The 20,956-nt window shown below is 41.0% G+C and overlaps 2 protein-coding genes across 5 annotated transcripts; both read left to right on the top strand.

Annotated features, from left to right (window-relative positions):
* Window positions 1-402: 402 nt before the first annotated feature.
* mdm2 (MDM2 proto-oncogene) lies at window positions 403-14,367 on the top strand. Of its 4 annotated transcripts, none has more exons than XM_080757555.1 (13): window positions 403-488; window positions 3,269-3,350; window positions 4,680-4,754; window positions 4,873-5,006; window positions 5,137-5,186; window positions 5,288-5,350; window positions 5,450-5,508; window positions 5,617-5,680; window positions 7,293-7,468; window positions 7,682-7,798; window positions 8,061-8,123; window positions 11,113-11,302; window positions 13,198-14,367. In XM_080757555.1, exons 2-13 carry the CDS (start codon window positions 3,294-3,296, stop codon window positions 13,572-13,574), a joined length of 1,425 nt encoding a protein of 474 aa, XP_080613681.1. In that variant the 5' UTR covers window positions 403-488; window positions 3,269-3,293; the 3' UTR covers window positions 13,575-14,367. The 4 variants fall into 4 exon arrangements, with proteins under 4 accessions (XP_080613681.1, XP_080613684.1, XP_080613683.1 ...); XM_080757558.1 differs by lacking the exon at window positions 403-488 and adding an exon at window positions 660-755; XM_080757557.1 differs by lacking the exon at window positions 403-488 and adding an exon at window positions 756-777.
* A 1,451-nt stretch (window positions 14,368-15,818) lies between these two features.
* On the top strand, window positions 15,819-19,537 carry c4h11orf98 (chromosome 4 C11orf98 homolog). Its single transcript, XM_080757566.1, has 4 exons — window positions 15,819-15,943; window positions 17,047-17,171; window positions 18,101-18,189; window positions 18,398-19,537. The coding sequence occupies exons 1-4, from the start codon at window positions 15,908-15,910 to the stop codon at window positions 18,502-18,504; spliced, it is 357 nt and encodes a 118-aa protein (XP_080613692.1). The 5' UTR covers window positions 15,819-15,907; the 3' UTR covers window positions 18,505-19,537.
* Window positions 19,538-20,956: the final 1,419 nt, after the last annotated feature.

The raw sequence follows: 20,956 nt of genomic DNA on the forward strand, positions 1-20,956 counted from the left end.
AAAATACAAGATAAAGAATTTCAGAAAAAACAACTGAAACTGTATTTTCTTCACAGTTTGTTTGTGACTTTGTGTAGGCTACTTTTGTTTATTTAAATTACAATTATAAAGCAGTTATTTGACCCACTGTAGATCATATATATATAATTTTGTTTTACACCATTATTTTACGTCCACCATACAAATCAATCAAGTTTGAACTCTATCAATTTCTATGTTTGTTTGAACCTGTCGCCCCCACAACATGAGTTATTGAGTCGGCCCATACTATTATAAATATTAATTATTGAGTAAGGGCACCAAGGGTAAGACTCTGACATCATTAGAAAGTGTACTCCACTTCTCCATCCCACTCTTACTGAAACATTTCCGCATGACGTCAACGTCAAAGACGTATCCTTGAGGATCCTGACTACAGCCTAAACCAAAACACTGCTGCACGACCTGAGCCTCACGCGTGACGCGCGTTTAGCTGCTACTTTCTACAGGTTTGTTGTAAACTTCTTATTATAGTTAGATAATTTCCTTATTAAAAGTATTGCATCGATTTGTGTACAGTTGTGTATGCGGATTAGATGCGTAGCTCCGGTTCGTTTGTAGAACGTTTCGTTTGTTTGTTTGCAGTTGCACTAGCCTGGGAACATGCTAGCAGGCCACGGAGCCTCGTGTTTTCCCGAGTGAAGCGACCCGGAGAGGGAAGCCGTGGCGGGCGGGCAGACAGGGATACGCGGACAGGACATACTGCTGCGCCGGGTGTAGTTGTTGCATTTCTTTCGGGTATTAACCGTCTTTCTTTTAAACTCTTTAGTCACTTTGCGCGACTAAATTAAATCTTTAAAAACGGAAAAGTTTTTTTGTTAATTTGAGTTGACTGAAAGCTCCGAAACATGCGTTTTAGAAAACATTTTATTGCACTTCCTATTCAGAAGTAAATGTTACGTCCATTATTTTAATCTTTGTCTGTCAAAGTGCACTTTGTTGGCTGTTAAAGAAGACAACACACAAGAACCTACTCCCTCCAAAGCAAGCCTTGATATAACAACAATGTGCACTGCTGAGTGCTGTGCAAGTAGACTGGAGGAGGGAGGCCGAGTTTGGTTACGCATCGTGTCCTCACGATTCGGTCCCAACGCACGAAAATAGCAGAACTACAAGCTCAGTTCGTGTACAGCGCAACGCGCCCTGAGCTTGCAGATCTGCAGTTTACGGCGTGACGTACCGCGCACGTGCGAAATGTATATGCAGGACAAGCCCGGGCATATCTTTCGTTCTAGCTGACTGTCTCTCGTTTGTGTGAAGTGGTCCTTTAAATATATTAAATAAACTGATGACATAGTATGACTCATAGCAAACTAGCCACGACATGTCTAGACATTATATTGTATAACGTATAATATTATACAATTTTATTATATTAAGCATTTATATTATACAGTTATAGTATCAATAAATATTTAGTATGTTTGGAGTGAACTAAACATCTAACAGTGACTAAGCCTTAACATCTAACAGTGACTAAGCCTTATCCTTGTGTGTGTGTGTGTGTGTGTGTGTGTGTGTGCTGTCCTGACATGTCTTGTCAGTGCTACAGACAGTATATAAGCACAGAGCCTTTTAGTCTATCTCCCACTGCTGCACTTTATGTACAGAACTCAGCATGTCTAGGATTTAAGGATGTCTATTTATTTAAACATACTATAGGTAAGAAACCCGTTTGTTTTTAACTGGAGAGGCTATTATTATTTAAGTGCATTTGTTATAACAGTTTCTTTAGAGTTGTTGCTTTTAAAGTTTCTAATTGAATGACTTTGTGTGAGCTTGACATGATCAGTCTGTTCATCTGATGACTCCTATGCTAAAATCTTTATTTTAATGATTGTATCATTATTGAAGAAAGGACTCCTGCACACAGTGTCTTGTGTTTTCTTTATTTTGAGTTAAATATATTGATTGGGAACAACAAGCCAAGGACAACATTTTGGTGCACAGACCTTCATTTGGTTATCTTTCTGACATAATTAAGTCCTATTCCTCCTGTTCCCAACACATTTTTCTTTCTTGGCTAAAGATTAAAATAGGTTTGCATCACAAAACGCAGTTTATAGTTAAGGGACGCAATAAAACAACGACCTCTGCAGTGACGGGATGCACTACTCAGTACTACTGTACTGTTTTTTATTCTAGTTTATTTAGCTAGCTTTAGTTATAATACTCATTTCTTCTGTTTTCTTCACATTATAACCATATACAATGAAATCAGTTAACAGTTAAATGCTTACTAATTTGTAAAAATGGCAAAATATGACTCCTAACGTGGGAGTGCATCCGGGACTCATTACATTGAAAACCTATTTACATCACTGCTTGGCAAGTAAAGAGGATGTGTGCACCGTTGGCCCCAGGCCTGTCACAATTATCACACAATCTCTGATCGCAATTATTTTGCATATAATCCTCATCGTTTGCATGTTGAAGAATGTTCATACCTTTTTAGATGATCACAATTATACAAGTTCTGCTCTGTACAATCCTTTCCTCTGTGTCTTTGTAAGCTTTGATAAAGCATGTAGGCTGTTTCCATTGTAGTCCTAGCATATTAACATAATACATGGATGTCAGTGTAAGTGATTTCCTTTGGCTAACATTAGTGTTAAAAAGCTCTATTGTCATAGTACTCTTTGCTATATAGAGTGTTTGTTCAGTAACATTTTCAGGTTGGGATACCAATTTTATCCAATCAGGATAGAGAACTCAGTCAGGATACAGTTAAAATAAGGGGAATTGACACAGAGTGATGACACAAATAAATGAGCAGACCAAATTGGAACTGGAACACAAAAAAAATTAAGCTGATAATTGGCTACTTTCTCCTGATTGGCTGAAATGTTGTCACCTACACGAATGTTCTGTTTATTAAAGAGCTGGAGAGACAGGGAGACCTGTTACTGAATAAACTAAACACTATATGATTACTATCAGAATATAGAGATTTAACCGTTTAACAAACAAAAAAACAACCTTTTAAAGCATCAGGAAAAAAGGAAAAACAGCAACAGTGTACTATGATGACCCCTAATGTCGATGGGAATTAATTTCTAACGCCACTTGTAGTTTCTTGATGGATGCTTTTCAGGCCAGTTTTGAAAGAAACCAGTGATTAAGCTATTGATCACAAGTCTCATCCAAGTCAATAAACGTCCTACAAAATAAAGTGTAGCAGTCAATCATAAGCTAACGTAGTGTTTTTTTATTTGTTTGCACTTTGCAGGTAATTGGAACAGGAAGAAATAAGAATGTCATCCAACGAAGATCCCCGAAGTAGAGCCCTGAGTGAGGCGGACAGGCAAATGGTAAGTTACTGACTGTCAGTCTGTCCTCCAGAGACGGTGGGATGCGTTTGTGTCTAATTTAGTAGTACTGTGTGTGTTTATGTTAACCCATTTAGACCTGACGTCGAAAAAGTCTTCTAAATCCTGACAGTTTTCTGAAATACCTCATGTTTCTATATCAGTGGTGCTCAATATTTTATGTCAAGGACCCCAAAAATTACATGTAATTGGCCACCGACCCCCATCTGAAAATATGTTATTCCAGGACCCCCTCAGAAGCAAAGATTTGATTTTAAAACGTTCGCTCTGAAAGAATATATTCAAAGATTTGTGCCACGTTTTCACAATTTCTGAAACAAAATAATATTTTTCAATAGCTAAAGTACAGTATGCTTAAAATACCAAAAGGGGTTCCTGCCCAGAATGGGTTAACAGTGTTGTGTATGTACAGTATACATGAAGCTGTGTGTGACATTTACTTTTGAGCTCTCCTGCCAAGCGGGGATTGGTTATTATAATTATTATATTAGATTAGTAGGAGTGTCATGGAACTCTGGATCAAAACGGAGTGGGAGACAGACGTTTATTATGAGGTCATGGGGGAGAAGTACATGATATACACAGGTTGTCAAGTAGTTATCTGACAAAACTGTAAATCCAAAGCCAGCATGCAGTCCATCTTAGTTCTATGATCTCTTTAGATGGTTGGGACAGAATCAAAAGGACAAAGATGAATAACACCCTCAGGTCAATTCTTGTCACAAGACAGCTTCTTAGTTCTTACACATGATAACACATGATACACATGACAGCGAAACAGCAGGGCACTCTAGGGCTCGAGGTCTTTTTGGTGGAAACCTTGTATGTCCAACACTGTTACTTTTCAGGATTCAAATTATTCTGTAATACATTATATGTATATTCTTTGTAAATGAAAATACCTAAATATTGCCATGACCACTTTCTATGCCAATGCTAATATACCTGTAAATCGATATTATCAATATTTTCTCTTGAAATATTCTATAGAGAAAATTGTGAGTATTGCTTGCGATAGAGTAAGGACCGATTCATACTCCTTTTTTAGAGCTGAATAAAAGTCGGTTCGGCTCTGTAGAGCCTACAATGTGACGTCATTTGAGGTTTGGGGGGGGGGGGGGGGGGGTACCGTCCTAAAGTTGTCTCTTCGGTGCTACTGACGAAATCATTCGGCACTACAGCGCCGAAACAGCGGTAAAATAGGAGTATGAATCGGCCCTTAGAGTAACAGTGTTGTGAGTAGGTTGTGTGTGTATATATGTAGGTATACAAGTACTTTTACTGTATATACTGACTATTTTGTGTGTGTAGGTCCGACCTACGGTAGAATTTAGTGCTCTGCTCAAACATGCGGGAGCTACTAAAGATATCCTCAGTTTCAGAGAGGTAAGAAAACAATCATTTAATCTCCTTGATTAATGATGGAAATACTCAAGTAAAGTAACCTAAAGTTGTGCGGATATAGCATAGCTGCTCAACTCCTCTCCTCCCCTCCCCTTTCCAGGTGATGTACTACCTGGGTCAGTATATAATGAAGAAGCAGCTTTATGACCAAACGGACCTGCACATTGTGCACTGTTCCCAGGATGCACTGGGGAAAGTCCTGGGCGTCGAGAGCTTCTCCGTGAAAGAAACAGGGTAACGCACGCACGCACACACACACACACACACACACACACATGGGTTGTGAGCATAAATACTGACCAATAATGTCTCATGACAGGCTGACATCATGATAATGTTCTGATCACAATAATTATTTTTTCAGGCCCCTGTATTCAATGATTACGAAGAACCTGGTGCTTGTCAGAACCCAAGGTAGCTCCTCTCCTCTGCTCTGCTCTTTGTACGTTCTATTTAAAACATTTAATTGAATGTGCATCTTTACATTCTACTAACTCTGTCTGTCTCTCTGTCAGAGCCTTCCAATGCCCCTCAACAACACAGTCACCTTGACAGACCACCTGAAGTCAAAATCCAAGGTAGCTACTAACTCCTCTCCCCCATATTTAAAATATTGAGTTGAATGCACAGCCTTACATTCTTCTGTCTGTCTGTCTGTCTGTCTGTCTGTCTGTTAGAGTCTTCTTGTCCTGCCACTCAACAAAACAGCCACAGTCAGCCAGATAGACCACCTGAGGTGAGACACACACATTTGAGATGTTAGAAAATGTACTGCTGCCCTGAGTACACTTTCAACAAGTGCACTAATTATGACAACATGACATTCATCTGTCTGTCTATCTAGGACTCCGATGCAGACAGTACCCATTCCACTTCGGGCAGCAGGAGGCGAAGGAGGAGTGAGCCAGGTGAGTTTATTGTCAGCAGTATTCATTCAGGTTGTGTTTAAACCGGATACAGGTCAGTTGGTTCTCATATCACCACTGTCGGGCAGAAACCATGTAGGTCCATATTCCAATGTTTTTGTGTGTTTGTTTTTGTAAATGAATGCCTTACTTCGTCATACTACAGTGTCACCCAAAAGTAGCAAAAATAGCCGATGCAAGCTAGGGGTGCAACGGTTCAGTTAGACCACGGTTCGGTTCGAACCTCGGTATGGGGGCCACGGTTTCGGTTCGGTTTCGGTACAGTAAAAAAAAATACCCCCTTGTGAAGTAATCCCCAGGAACGCGCCCTACTGTACCCTCTACTGTACTGTACTGTACTAGTGTCACTGTACTGGCACACACGAAATCATCATATATACAGTTAATAATGTGCGTGTGTGTTAGGTTGTGCACAGGTGGTGAAAAACAACCACGCTGTTTTCATGCTCATACCCAGCCAGCCAGCCAGGCAGTGGCTTGCACCACTCAAAAAAGTTTATTTATAGCATTTTCTTTTCTTCTCTTTTTTTAGCATATATTATTTTATTAGGCATTTCTGCCTTTTCATTATTTTAAAGGGGGAAAAATACCTTATATTGCTATTTTAATGTGCCTCATCATTATTTTCAAGGGGAAATAAATGCACCTATGCGCTCACACGGGGCATTAAGCACATGCAGGAAAGAGGAGAGGAGAGTGCCTCCTGGGAGGGGAGTCATTCACAGTGAATGCGTCGTGTCTCAGAAAAATAGCCTACAAAAGTTTACAATAAGTCTACATGAGGATTTAAGGATATTATGCTTATATTATTAGAAGAAGGGCTTCTATCTACAGTCATGGATTGGACATGGGAGTATTTTGTTGGTACTTTTCTGACGGAATGAATGTCCTGCTGCGGGTTGTTTATGCTCTCACTCTCCCTCTTAATTAGCACTCAAACAGCGAGTGCAGATGCAGAATCAGATCTGAACAAACTTACAACGACCGTGCTTAGAAGCCTGTTGGCGCGAGGTTACTCCGCTGTGTGTGTCTCTGTGTATGACGATCAATAATTATTCCAAGAACGACGTTTAAAGACGAGTGCTGGATTCTCCTCATCATGCCGTCTCTCTCTCTGTGTGTGTGTGTGTGTGTGTGTGTGTGTATGTAGGGGGTGGGCCGACAGAGTGCTACACTTCTGTGACCGAAAGAGTGCTAGACTTCTTAGTAGGACGGTGTGTGACTGATAGAGTGCTAGACTTCTAAGTAGGCCAGTGTGTGACCGAGAAATACATTCTTCGCAGCTGTAATAAATGAATTAATGCAAACCGAAATAGCGCGGTTCATTAGAGCGCATTGAACCGTGTATGTGGAACCGAACGGTTCGGTTTTCGGTTGAAAACCGTTGCACCCCTAATGCAAGCTCACAAGGTGATGGGTTGTTGAATATTTAACCAATGGAATGTGTTAACAAAAGCTTGTGAGTCACTAAATAGTAACTATATTTGATCCATTGGAACACAGATTTATCCCCCCCCCCCCCCATTTCCTGAAAAGTAAGGTTTCCCACCCGACAGTGACAATATTCAGTCATTCGTGTTGATGTGTTCACCAGGTCCATCTCACCGTGATGATGACAGTGGTGAAGATGAAGACAGTGACAGGAAGAGGAGGAGAGCTGACAGTTACTCCTTGACATTCGACAACAGTATGTCCTGGTGTGTGATAGAGGAGGTGAGACAAGACCGAGTCCGACACAGCAGCCAGTCTTCTGAGGCCCACAGCTGTGTAGTGAGTCGCGCGTGCACACACACACACGAGAAAATTGAATTAATGTAATAGATTTAGAGTAATTCGTGTGTGTGTGTGTGTGTGTGTGTGTGTGTGTGTGTGTGTGTGTGTGTGTGTGTGTGTGTGTGTGTGTGTGTGTGTGTGTGTGTGTGTGTGTGTGTGTGTGTGTGTGTGTGTGTGTGTGTGTGTGTGTGTGTGTGTGTGTGTGTGTAGACGAACAGGTCAGACAGGTCAGACCACTTCAGTGTGGAGTTTGAGGTCGAGTCCAACGACTCTGATGATGAAGATGACGACATTGATGAAGACACGTCACTCTCCGATGATGACCAGGTACACACACACACACACACACACACACACACACACACATACTACAAGGTAACCACTTTATGAGTGGTTAGGTTAAAGAATAACGGCACTTAATGAAAAAATCAATAAAAACATTATTGAAAAAAAAAAAGAATAACGGCACTTAATTGTGTTCTGTTGTGTTGTTGTGTTATGTTGGTACTGTGTTCAGTGTAGTGTACTGTTACAAACTTGGATTACATTGTTTTCTATTGGCCATGCCACTTACTTACTTTTCTGCCAGGTGTATGAGGTGACCATATATGAGGAGGACACTGATGAAGAAGACACAGAAATCACGGAAGCAGTAAGTATGCACACACACACAGACACAGACACACACACACACACACACACACACACACACACACACACACACACACACACACACACGCACACACACACACACACACACACACACACACACACACTGCATAATGTTAAACCATAAATGATTAATACAAACCTAACACACACATAGAGATATGTTTCTTAAAAGTAGATAATTATTTCTGATTAAAGGCAGAGTAAGTGATGTTCTTTGTTAAAACAGAAAGTGTTTTGTTAAACGTTAAAGCTCCATATTGTGATGGTAATTAATCACTGCTATAGTTTTGTTCAGTAAGAGGGGTCTTCTGTCTCAAAAGCTCTAACAGAAAATACATTTTCGGTGGGTTGCCTATTTCATTTAATCACTTCTAATTTCACTAGTTTTATCCTGCATGATTTATCTCCTTCCTGATTGAATAAAATTGTAATCCTGACCCTGAAAAAGCATTTTCTCTTTATTAAAGCGCTAAAGAGATGGGGAGACTCCTGTTACTGAACAAACACTCCATACTAATAACAGAATATTGAGCTATATAACACTAAGTTTAACAAAAGAAAATAACGTACTTTGCCTTAATTGGAGCAGGTCGCTTCTACATGTGGCTCTGTGGGTGTTTGTATGTATGTGTATGCATGAGCACGGCATAAACGACTGCGACTGACAAAAATCTGCAGCTAATTACATTAAGTAAACACACCCAGGAGGCACAGTGCACCACACGTTAGAGTTGATCCAAGACCCGGTAAGGACATGCTGTGATTGGCCAGTAGTCGCTTTGTTTTGTTTGTTTTGCCTAATCTTAATCCTAACCATAACCCGAATAAAACTATGCCTAGCGTTAACCCTTAACCTGAGCAAAACTATGCCTAACCATAACCTAAGATTAGGATTACTAACCTTAACCTGAGTGTCCGGGTGGCCCTTGCCTTTGAGATACAAGGCAAGGGCACCACCAACTGGGCATATGTGTAGCATGGCTTGGAATTACTGTGAGCGGGCGTAGTACTTAGTTCAGACTAGTCATTGTTCGCTAACCTTAACGCATGTTCGCCAACCTTAATCCGGTCGCCAATTTTAACGCATGTTCGCCAACCATAATCCCGTCATTTTCCGCATGTCAGACTATTGACATGTCGGAAAAGCGTACACCCCCCCTGGGGGCTCATATTATAGGAGTGGTGCTCCGCCTCAGAAATGTATCTCCCAGGGGTCTATCGCATTGTAATGGGGATAGAGTCCTGCGTTCTCAGCTGATGCAGACGATAAGCCTCTCCGACCTACTTGCTTAACCTTAAAACTAACTTTAATCGTAACCTTAACACCAGTAAAATTATAATTTACCCCTTAATCCTAATTTAACCTCAGTAAAACTATGCCCAACATTAATCCTAACCTTAACCTCAGTGAAACTATGCCTAGCCTTAATCCTACTTATTTGTAGGAAGGGGACCGTGCCCTTCCTGCATTCAGCCAATCACAAGCGGGTAGGGGTGGTGCTTGGTATAACACTGGTGTCAGAGTAATCTAGTAAGAGTGGCGCCACGCTTTGATCTCGCCACAAAGCGGGGTGCTATGGGCTATAGTGCCAAACATTGGAACTATCCCATTGAGATAGAATGAGCATTCCATTGTTACAATGGGAGTCAACGCTAGTGTCGCCACTCTCCTACTAGATTACTCTGACTGGTGTAGGCTAAAATGTTGCATGAACCACACATCACACGCTCCTCAGACACGCTTTGTGTAGTGTACACACACACACACACACACACACAGGGGTGTATGGGAGGATATTATAGCATGTTGGAATGTTTTTTTTTTTACATTTATAATATAGGATGTTGTGATTTTATATTATTATAGGATGTTGGGATCTACATTGATTTTATAGTATGTTAGGATGATTCTACATTGATATTTTATTGTACGTTTAGATTATATGATGTTGTTATGATTATACATTGATATTATGGGATGTTTTTACATTTATATTATACAATGTTTTTACAATCATATTATAGGATGGTTTGTTTTACTTTGCTAGTATAGGGTGTGTTTACGTTGATGACACAATGTAATCCAGCACACGCATCAAAGGCACCGCTGAGTGTGATTTAAATATGTATTACATAATGTTTCTTAGAAATGTAATAAAATATGATACTTAAATATACTGTAAATAAGCTTCGGTGATCTCTGCATCGCAGTGAAATTAAATCAATGAATGATCATATAGACAGGCAGGGTTGTATTTTACTCAGGATTTAACTGATTCGAATCAGATTCGGGATTTTAATTCTGAATGTTAATAGATCTACATATATAACAACTTATTTCAATTGACGACAATCTGTCGTCGTCATTGGTGTCAGTTCTGAGCAAAGAGACACTACACTTGTGTGCACATTGTCATAAGAGCTAGAGCATGGTTTCCATGTCATAACTATGAACTTGGGGCCCGGGCGGCTGGCGTAGCCTACTGGGCACCTTGGCTGGTAATCCAGTCTGGCAGTGTGCCGCGGGTTAGACTCCCGATCCCGACGGCCTTTGCTGTGTGTCACCCCCCCATCTCTCTCCCCATTTCATGTCGGCCTACTGTATACCTATCCCTCTAAAAAATAAAGGCGAAAGCCACAAAAAATATCTTATAAAACAAACTAAAAAAACAATTTTGCGTTTAATCCATATGTGTTCTTTTGAAAAACGGAGCAGAGACACCAGAGCTAACTAAAGATATCTTATAAAACAAACCAAAAACAAAACTTGCGTTTAATCCATATGCGTTCTTTTGAAAAACGGAGCAGAGACACCAGCGCTAACTGTATAGTAGGAAGAAATCAACAGGCAAAACCAACAAAAACGAATCAAATAAGACAATAAGACTATTCGAATCGCAGATTTTCAGGGGTTAAGGCTCTGATTATAACACATTTTGTGTGAATGTGCGTGTGTGTGTGACTGTCAGGACTATTGGAGATGTCTTAAATGTGAAGAGCTGAATCCACCGTTGCCCAGAAATTGTAACCGTTGCTGGTCTCTACGTCAGGATTGGCTGCGAGAGGTGTTACCCCGTGCAACTCCCAGCACTAACCCCACTCCCCTGCCCCCCACACCCTCCCCTGGACCCCCCAAATCGGCATCGGCAGAATGTCCAGGTAACAAATGTGTGATATTTAATATCGTCGCTGTCGGGACAAAACCTTGTATGCCCATAATATTTCAACTTGGAATGTTTTTTCCATAATTGTCCTCGCTGACCATTTGGTTGCGCGTATGTCGTGTGCACAACTAAAGCTTCTGACTAAATGATGTCAACATTGGATCCATTGGAACTTTTTAAAGTAACGCTTTAATGTGGACATGTGAGGTTTCTGCCCGACAGTAACGGTATTCTCAATATTGGGCTGGAATTAAACTTGTGAATAACGGGTTTCAATTTAAGTCCTAAAAGTACGGTAGGTATTGTATAACATTCATAGACGGCTGCTTTATTGAATTTGTGTGCCATTTGATTACAGCCTGTTTCATCAGGGTAGAGTAGTATATTTTCATTATTACAGCTTAATTTCATATAATGGTTTTCCCACACAACGCTGTCGGGACAAAACCTTGTATGCCCATATTTCAACTTGGAATGTTTTTTCCATAATTGTCCTCGCTGACCATTTGGTTGCGCGTATGTCGTGTGCACAACTAAAGCTTGTGACTAAATGATGTCAACATTGGATCCATTGGAACTTTTTAAAGTAACGCTTTAATGTGGACATGTGAGGTTTCTGCCCGACAGTAACGGTATTCTCAATATTGGGCTGGAATTAAACTTGTGAATAACGGGTTTCAATTTAAGTCCTAAAAGTACGGTAGGTATTGTATAACATTCATAGACGGCTGCTTTATTGAATTTGCGTGCCATTTGATTACAGCCTGTTTCATCGGGGTAGAGTAGTATATTTTCATTATTACAGCTTCATTTCATATAATGGTTTTCCCACACAACGCACATGCTTGTGCAGTGTGCACACACACACACACACACACACACACACACACACACGTTATTTATTTGTTCTTGAACATGTGAACCACTTAAACCCAATTATACTTCATTTAAAATGTACTTTGTAATTTGCACTTTTGAATAATTGAGTGTTTACTTGAGTATATACATTGTCCACCAGTACTAATTAGACTGTAGTCTGTGATCTGTTAACACTCATATCGTCCTAGACGGAAGTCTCCGTCCTATTAAATAATTACGCCCAGCGCCCAGGACGGAGATCAAAAGACGTAACATTATTCGTTTCATAACAAAGCGCACCGGTCTACAGGCTCTATTGGGCAACATTCGATGTCATTTCCGGTTGGTCCGTCATCCAAAGTGGTCCACCTCCATTTTAATGGATGGGATCAAAAATCAAAACGTGAATAACTCTTAATCTAAATCAATGATTCCAATTCAAACAAAAGATTATGTTTTGACGGCCCATCGCTGTCGCGTTAGAAGTAATCATACCTCCGTGGTTGTCGATCCTCCCGCAGGTCTTTTTGCTTCATGCTATTATATCTAGCACAAAGCAAGATGGCGTTGTGTCACCTTGAAATGGGCTCTGGGAGTTGCTATTCAGCCACTAAACACGATCGCTTTGTTCATCCACCGCGATCTGAGCTGGAATACTCATTAAAAGGACTAGAAATGGCTCAGCCACCACCTTTCTGGTTTTGCATTGTGCCTGAAGGGAAGGCCAATCGAACGAGAGGTTTAATTTGCTGTAAGACAACATTACATGTTTATCATTAAATAGAACGCTAAATAACACATTAATGGCGTATTTGGCGACGTGGGAGGTCCTGAATAAGACGTTAAAGAATTATGTCCTTCCACGCGCTACGTCTGTCCGGGGAAACTATCCCGTCAGGTGCAAAGAAGCAGCTTGGACTCCTCATGCATAGAAGGAAGCATGAGGTCAAGCAATTTTTTCTAGTTAATTCTAGTACAACCTGATTTAACTAGAAAAAAAAATCTTATTGCTTTCCGTCCTTTCTCCTCTAGGTGTTGAGGATGAGGGAATTGATGTCCCTGACGGGAGGAGAACCTGCACTCCCCTCCCTCCACGTGGGACTCCATCCCCCGGTCCGTCGACCCAGGAGTTTTCACAGACCACCTCCAAGGCCTCGACCATCTCTGCTCCTCCTTCCCTGAACCCCTCCATCCCACCCCCCTCCTCTCTTACCTCTCTTGCCGCAGATCCCGCCTCGGACCTGTGCGTGATATGCCAGTCCGAGCCCAAAAACGGCTGCATAGTCCACGGAAAGACTGGACATCTGATGGCCTGCTTCAGGTGTGCGAGAAAGCTGAAGAGGCGCAACAAAGTGTGCCCGGTCTGCCGGGAGCCAATTCAGATGGTGGTCGAAACATTCTTCTGTTAAGCAGAAATTCTGTACTTAAGTACATTTACTTAAGTGTCCACCTCTGCTTGGAGGAGAGTAATATTGATGTAAGAGTGCTGTTTTTGCAGTTTTCTTTGTTCAACTGTTTTTTGGCAGTATTATTTTGTTTCGGGCTGGGTGTATATATATATATATATAATATACATATATCGACTACATCGATATTTGATATGAGACTTGGGTCTATCTGGTTTTTGGATATTATTTTTATTTGGGGGGGGTTTAATCACTGGCCATGGTTTTATACTTGGTGTAATTGTACAAGAAATTGTGAAAATAGCCGATCTCCAAGCTCCCAATGCATCACATCATCGACGCGTGAGCTTGTAGATCAATTATTTTAACAGTTTCTTTTTGAAAAATTTTAAAAATGTCAAATCACAATACAATGGGTAATATCAATGTTTCTTTAATTTAAAAAAAAAATGTTTGTCCATATCGCCCCAGCCCTGTTGTACAGTTTGTACATTGTACACACAGTTTGTGTGATGTTTAAATGTATATTTGTTTTTGAAGTTTTTTTTATTTAATGTATAGAAAGTATATTTAAAGTAGTAGTTCACCCAAAAAATTACTTATTTCCTATCAATTACAAACCCCATGAAGCCTTGAAATCATGGAGTTTTTTTGGAATGCGACAAAAAGATTAAGATCTCCATGAATTCAAGACTTCTTGGGGTGTGTTCTTGTTAAAACATAAGTGATATTTTGAGTGAACTACTCCTTCAAAGTTCAGAAATTTATATAAAAATAAAAGTTCAAAGTTTAAGTTCCCAAATCTCTTCATTGAATTTATTTAAATAAAATTGCACATCGAGACTGGCAGGTATAGAGGAGTAATGGAAGAACCTAGCAGATTTGCACGTACTGTGACGTGATATGAGAATGAGTTCCATCTTATTTCTATCTTAAATGAGCTGAGGCAAACCTTTTTTAATAGATGCAAAAACATGGTAGGAAAATGGGTAGGTAAAAGAAACATTTAGTCAAAGTCAAATGACTCCCAACGGACTAATGTATTTGTTTTGGAATGGAGAGCTAACTGGATTGGATTCTGTAACAACGCATAATACTGGTAATGAATTCCTTAATACAATTCTTCACCAATGTGTTTGTAAAGGTGTCTCACAAAGACTGAAATTCAGTTTCCCTATGCCTAGGGGAATCTGTGACAGCTACTGAAAGTTGGGTATGCAGGCATTAGGCAAAATTTACAAAATATATTTCAACTTGAAATAGAATGTGAGGGGTCATAGTTTTATTCATGATTCTGAATCCATTGCAACTGCAAGCATTTGTTTTGCATGAAAAACATGTGATGCCGTTTTTAGCCCAATGAGTGTTTTTCGTGCAAAACAAATGCTGGATAGTGGATGCTGTACAGTTGTCAAAAGTGATTTCCATTTCCAAGGTAACACTATATGGCAGTTACAAGTGTAGTCCACTAGATGGCAGCCCTACTCCGTCAATAATGTTATTGTCAGCCCTTGGTTCCAATTTGTACACTGAGTTAAAATTTAAATGAACACAGAATTTTACAGGATAGATTGGGGTCCTAGGATTATTATTAATAATAATAATAATTAGTATTACATCAAAATAAAAGTTCCATTTGTTGCACACGCTTATTTTAGGATTTAAACTCGCTAATTGATTAGATTATTAGCTAGAGCAGTGGTTCCCAAAGTGGGGTCCGGGGACCGCAAGGGGTCTCAAGGAGTTCCAGGAGGTCCCCATGCTAAATGATAGTTAGGAACCAAATGGACCCTTATGGGTCTGTAACTCTTGAGAGTGTGAAAATGGAACCAAATGGACCCTAACGTGTCCATTTGGTTCCATTTGTACACAGAGAAATTTACATTGATTTTACAATATAAATTGAGAGATAGAAATGCCATTAAATGGGGGTCCGTAGACTAATGCATGTCAAACTGGGGGTCCTTGAAATTAAACGGGTTGAGAATCACTGCTAGAGCCCTAAAAATCTTCTCTTATGGGGGCCCCTGGCATACCTCTTCAAATGGGGGTCCGTGAGGGGGTCCTTTGCATGAAAATGTTTGGGAACCACTGAGCTAGAGAGAGTTTAAATCTTAATTAAAACAGCAAAGTGGGCCACTGTGACTGGTCTGGTGGTGGTGGTCCAACTAACTCTATGGGTGGTCCCCGGACCAGAAGTTGAGAAACTGGTGGTCCGTCTTCCGATAACAGCCAATGAGAATTACACCCGGAAGGAAGTTCCTCTCGACCATAGGCTCTCGACTCTCGACTCCAACGAGCCACCACGTGAATCAAACAGTCATTTAACAACAAGCATGGTTCCCCCAGCAGGACTCAACAGACCCAAGACAGTAAGTAAGAGATTAAATAGTAATACTATAATAAACAATGATATGTAACGCTACATTAAATTACTGGTGGTATTTGATGAGACTGACTGACTGAGCCTGAATAAACTCCTGATGGTTAGCTGTTAGCATCCATGCTAGCTCTAGCTCAGTGTGGTTCATAGCTCTGCCTCTAATGCAGTTCAACGGCATTAGACCTATGGACCAGTCCAGAGCTAAGTGGTGTGGTTCCCAAACTTTTTCATGTCAAGGACCCCCAAATTGACACTAATTAGCCCGCTGACCCTTGAAGAGATATGCCAGGGACCCAATAAGAGAAGATTTTCACTACGGCTCTAGCAGTGATTCTCAAACAGTTTTATTTCAATTAGGACCCCCCAGTTTGACATGCATGATGCATTAGTCTACGGACCCCCATTTAATTGCATTTCTATCTCTGGGACCCCCAATTTATGTTGTAAAATCAATGTTAATTTAACTCTGAGAGTGTACAAATGGAACCATAATGGACCCGGGGTCCATTTTGTTCCATTTGTACACTCATAGTTACAGACCCATAAGGGTCCATTTGGTTAGCTGGGTGGGGACCCCCTGAAACTCCCTCAAGGACCCGGGGTCATCAACATAAACGTTGGGTAAGATTTTGTCCACAATTCTATGCTGTATTAATCATGTGGTACCACAGATAACAGGCAAAGTATAGATCTCTCTTAAGAGTTAAAGATCTATAAGGGTCCATATGTTTACCAGCTTTCCATCATTTACCTGTAGACCACCTTGAACCCCCTCAAGGACCACTGGTTGAAAACCACTGTAATAAAGCATTCAATCAGTCAAAGTGACATAAGGACCGTTATTACATTACACAAAAAATCACTTGCAAAATCGTCGGATTCTATACCAATCAAATTGGCCGGAGGGAGTCTCGGTGACCACCATGACGAGTAAAAACAGAGAGAAGGGGCTGGGGAGAGCGGTGGTTTGCTCTTCACCACGGCTAATGGGCCTTTAAAAGGTGACTCATTTTTTTCTGAAAAGATGCCTCTGGGTTGTCAGAGAACATGTTTGAGAAGCACATCATGTGTACATCTTCTATGTTCTTGCAGGAGCTGGGCAAGAATCTGTTCAAGCGGCGGAGAGTGCTGAGCAAACAGAAGAGGAGGAATCACCAGATAGTTGGAGCTGTGGTTGACAAGGGCCTGATCACTGCTCACCATCTGAAGAAAAGAATGTACGTAATGCTGACATCTTACTAAATGCATACAGTTCAGTACACACACACACACACACCACTGGCAGCTGTGGATCAGGTCGTAGAGCAGGTCGTCCAATGATCCCTGGGTCGCCGGTTCGAATCCCGGCTCCTCCTGTCCACATGTCCAAGTGTCCTTGGGCAAGACACTGAACCCTACATTACCTCCAATGAGTCGGTGTGAGCTCGCCACCATTGGTGTGTGAATGTGGGAAGTGAGGACACTGGCGTCAACTGTTCGCCTCTTTACCTCCCAATGTATAATGAATTAACCATTGTAAAGCGCTTTGAGCACTTGGGAAAAGCGCTATAAAAATGCAATTCATTATTATTATTATTACGCACACACACTTGTGGGAATGATTGCCATGCACAATATTAATTCAGATATATTACATTATTATATTTATATTGAAGTAATTGCTGAATGGTGAAAAGTTGATGGTACGACCCCTCCCCACTAACAACTGGTGCTCTTAAAGAGGCGCACTGGCTGCTCTGAGAACTACAAAGCCATTGACAGTCACATTATTATTGCATCATCAATGTCGGTAACTAAAAATAATCAGGATTCTTTTTAGATATGTTTGATACCAATGTGGCATTGATAGATTATATCAGTGTGTACCCCAGTTCCATCACGGGTGTCCAGTGAATGGCCAAGAGCCTCTTGTGGGTCACGACCAGTAAAACAAAATAGTGGAATGTCACTTTCCTGTGTAGTAGTATTTTCGTCCAGTGTTTTCCTAATTCCGAATGTGCTCTCTTGAAAAATGTTGTCAGGAAATGTGGGTGGGTGTGTCGTCCTAGTTGTCTGGACTGCTACACTAGCTGCCCGGGCCCATATTGTTCATATTTGACCTGACTCCTATACGGTAGCCTAACAGTGTGTTGTGTTTCGCCCTCAGAACTAGTCCAAGAGCCAACATCACCTTATCTGGGAAGAAGAAAAACAAGCTTCTTAAGCAGCTGCGCCACATGGAAAGGGAAAAGGAAGGTAAGGAAGAACCAGTGGATTCCCCAAATTGTTTCCATCCAGTTTTAGCAATGCACACTGGCACACTCCTATTTAGCAGCACAAATGTAGTTATAAATGGCCGCTAGTGTTTAGAGATTTGACTTGTGAGTCTGGTGCCTGGCTGCACACTCTAATTCACACTCTATTTATTATTTTTTTCTTTCTGCTTTCTGTCTTGCCTCCATAGCTGAGCCAGTAATGCAACCAAAGAAAGAGGCCTCTTTATCTGTGCCAGCCAAAAAGAAGAAAGGGGTTGGATCCCAGGTGGATGTGGAAATGGCAGATGTGGAATGAGAGTAGGGTGATAAAAATGATCCAATTTTGGCTCTCAGCCACGGACAATATCCAGTATTTGAACTGGAGAGGGGCACACGCACACAGGTGTTTCTTTGCCATCTAATGGAGAACCGAACGGGGGATATATGATCTACAGGTTGTCCTGAAAAGTCTGGAATCACAATGATAAATATTAATAACACAACATAGTTTGGATTGGAGTGGGCTCCACCGTGCCACTGAGAATCTTTTTCCATTTTGCTGCTGGTGTCTGCTTGAAGGGGGGAAAAATATTTGGAGAACGTCATCTGCTAGCTGTGAATTACCAACTGAGATGTGCATTGTCACAACCTCACCTACTGGTAAGGTGCATGGTGATAGAAATAGGCTCTTATTTACTGCTGTAAATAAAGTGGGCCTCTTCCTTACCAATTATACTAACTAGGCTCTGTTCCATTTAGTGTAGCACAGTGGTTCTCAAAGTTTTTAATTTCAAGGACCCCTACAAGTGTCAAATGGAACCAAATTGACCCTGGCTCATTTGGTTCCATTTGAGTCCTACATGGCAGTTACAAAACTGTCAACTCCTGAGTGTACTTACATGGTGGTTACAATTGTAGTCCACTATGTGGCAGCCTCACGCCATCAATAAAGTTATTGTCAGGCCTCTGAAAGCTCCAGTGAGCAGGCCATCATCACATGAACTATTCATACATTGATACATAGTTATGGGTCCATTTAGTTCCATTTGTAAACTCGGAGTTAAGGGGCCATCCTCAACATTTATATTTTCTGTTAAGACCTACCGAGTTGTTTCAATCAGTTATTTTATATATTATATAAATATTGGCAGAAGACAATTGCATGAAGAAATATAGTAATAAAACGGTGTGTAAAATGTAAACATTTGACTGAAATGTTGTAGGGTTTGTGATCCTGTGTGTGTGAAAGGTCCACAGACAGGCATTCCTTCTATGCTATCATCAACCAGTTTGTTTCTTTTGTGGTCTGCAATTATTATGGACGTAATTAAAGGCTATTTCAACTGTTATGCATCTGACTTGTATTTATTTTCTGTATTTCATTATATTAGGTAGGCCTATTTGTTCAGATTGGTTTGGAATGAGAACCTTAAAGCCCAAGTCACTTCATTAACAATGTATAAACAAATTCACAGCAATATTCTACAGTAAGCCATCACTGTTGCCGTTTTCAGTGTCCCGGTAACAGTGGTAGGACATTGAAAACAAATTTGTGCAAGTTAATTCATATAGTTTGGGACATACGTGTGTTTATTCTTCTAATAACGAATCATATGTTTCTATCTGTTTCTGTTCTGTGCATCTTCGGTCACCCCAGCCACCTGCATGTCCTCTCGCTGCATCCATAAACCTCATTAGGCCTTCCCCTTCATCTACCTCTCCTCAGGTGAGGGGTACCTCATCTCTCCTCTGCACAAAACATCTCAACCATATAAAAAAGGATAAGACAAGACGGACGGTCTTGTCTTATCCTTTTTTATCTCATGTCATTTATGATCCTGTCAATCCTTGTCACTCCTAATGACAATTGTCAGCTCCTGTGTCTTCGTCAGTGCCACTGTTTCCAAGCCGTACAGCATGGCTGTTCTCACAGCTGTCTGTCTTATATCTTCTCTTGCTTGTACCCTTCTGTCACAATTCACAAATCACTCACTCCATACATACCCTGGACCTTGGTGTTATTAGCACCACGATCTAACCAACTGAAACAGACAGACTGTGTGTGTGTGTGTGTGTGTGGCAATCGGCTGCAAGGCTCAATGGGTCGTACTCAGACAGAGGTGAATGGGTTGTACTCACTACTCAGACAGGGTTCAATGGGTCGTACTCAGAGACAGACATACACACAAAGCCGCTCAAAAATTTGAGTACTTCTTCCCCCACTTCTGATATCCTCCAAGTATGAACGAGGCTTGATGCTCCCTCACTCCATGTTGTGCTGCAGCCTGAGACCCAGTGCTGCTTTGCCGTGGAACTCTCCCACCCAGACCAGTCCCTGTGTGTCTGTGAACACTCCATCTCCTTCCAACCTGAAACATGGAAAAATTCGCAAAATTTGCAACCTGCTGTGGCCTGGCCTGGCCCCACTGGTGAAGTTATCGCAAGTGGGCCCCCAAATAATTGGCAAAACACTATGATTTTAATTAATGTACAAAAGTGTTTTCATAGTGATACCAAATGAATACTATTGGTATACTGTTTGTTCCATTGATCCAAGCCAGAACACAATCAATCTGTAGATATTGATCATTAAATTAAATTCTCTGAAAATGCACACGGCCCCATGTGGCCCACCCATTTGGCCACTTTAACACGGCAGATAAGGCTGCAGTAAAGAAAAGGTTACTGTCACAGTCCCACTGTCCCAAACAGGGCTGTGTTTTCCTTGTTCGTCTTTGTCTTACAGTTTATTGGCCAAACATAATCTG

The sequence above is a fragment of the Protomyctophum bolini genome, assembly GCF_963924005.1.
Source record: "Protomyctophum bolini genome assembly, chromosome: 23".
NCBI classification, from domain to species: Eukaryota; Metazoa; Chordata; class Actinopteri; order Myctophiformes; family Myctophidae; genus Protomyctophum; species Protomyctophum bolini.

Excerpts from the sequence above, each read along its gene's own strand:
- mdm2 (XM_080757555.1), top strand. The coding sequence starts at position 3,294 with ATGTCATCCAACGAAGATCCCCGAAGTAGAGCCCTGAGTGAGGCGGAC. Across the intron at positions 5,681-7,292 it reads GCGAAGGAGGAGTGAGCCAG|GTCCATCTCACCGTGATGAT; the intron begins GTGAGTTTATTG and ends TGTGTTCACCAG. Across the intron at positions 11,303-13,197 it reads GGCATCGGCAGAATGTCCAG|GTGTTGAGGATGAGGGAATT; the intron begins GTAACAAATGTG and ends TTTCTCCTCTAG.
- c4h11orf98 (XM_080757566.1), top strand. The coding sequence starts at position 15,908 with ATGGTTCCCCCAGCAGGACTCAACAGACCCAAGACA. Across the intron at positions 15,944-17,046 it reads GACTCAACAGACCCAAGACA|GAGCTGGGCAAGAATCTGTT; the intron begins GTAAGTAAGAGA and ends ATGTTCTTGCAG. Across the intron at positions 17,172-18,100 it reads CACCATCTGAAGAAAAGAAT|AACTAGTCCAAGAGCCAACA; the intron begins GTACGTAATGCT and ends TTTCGCCCTCAG.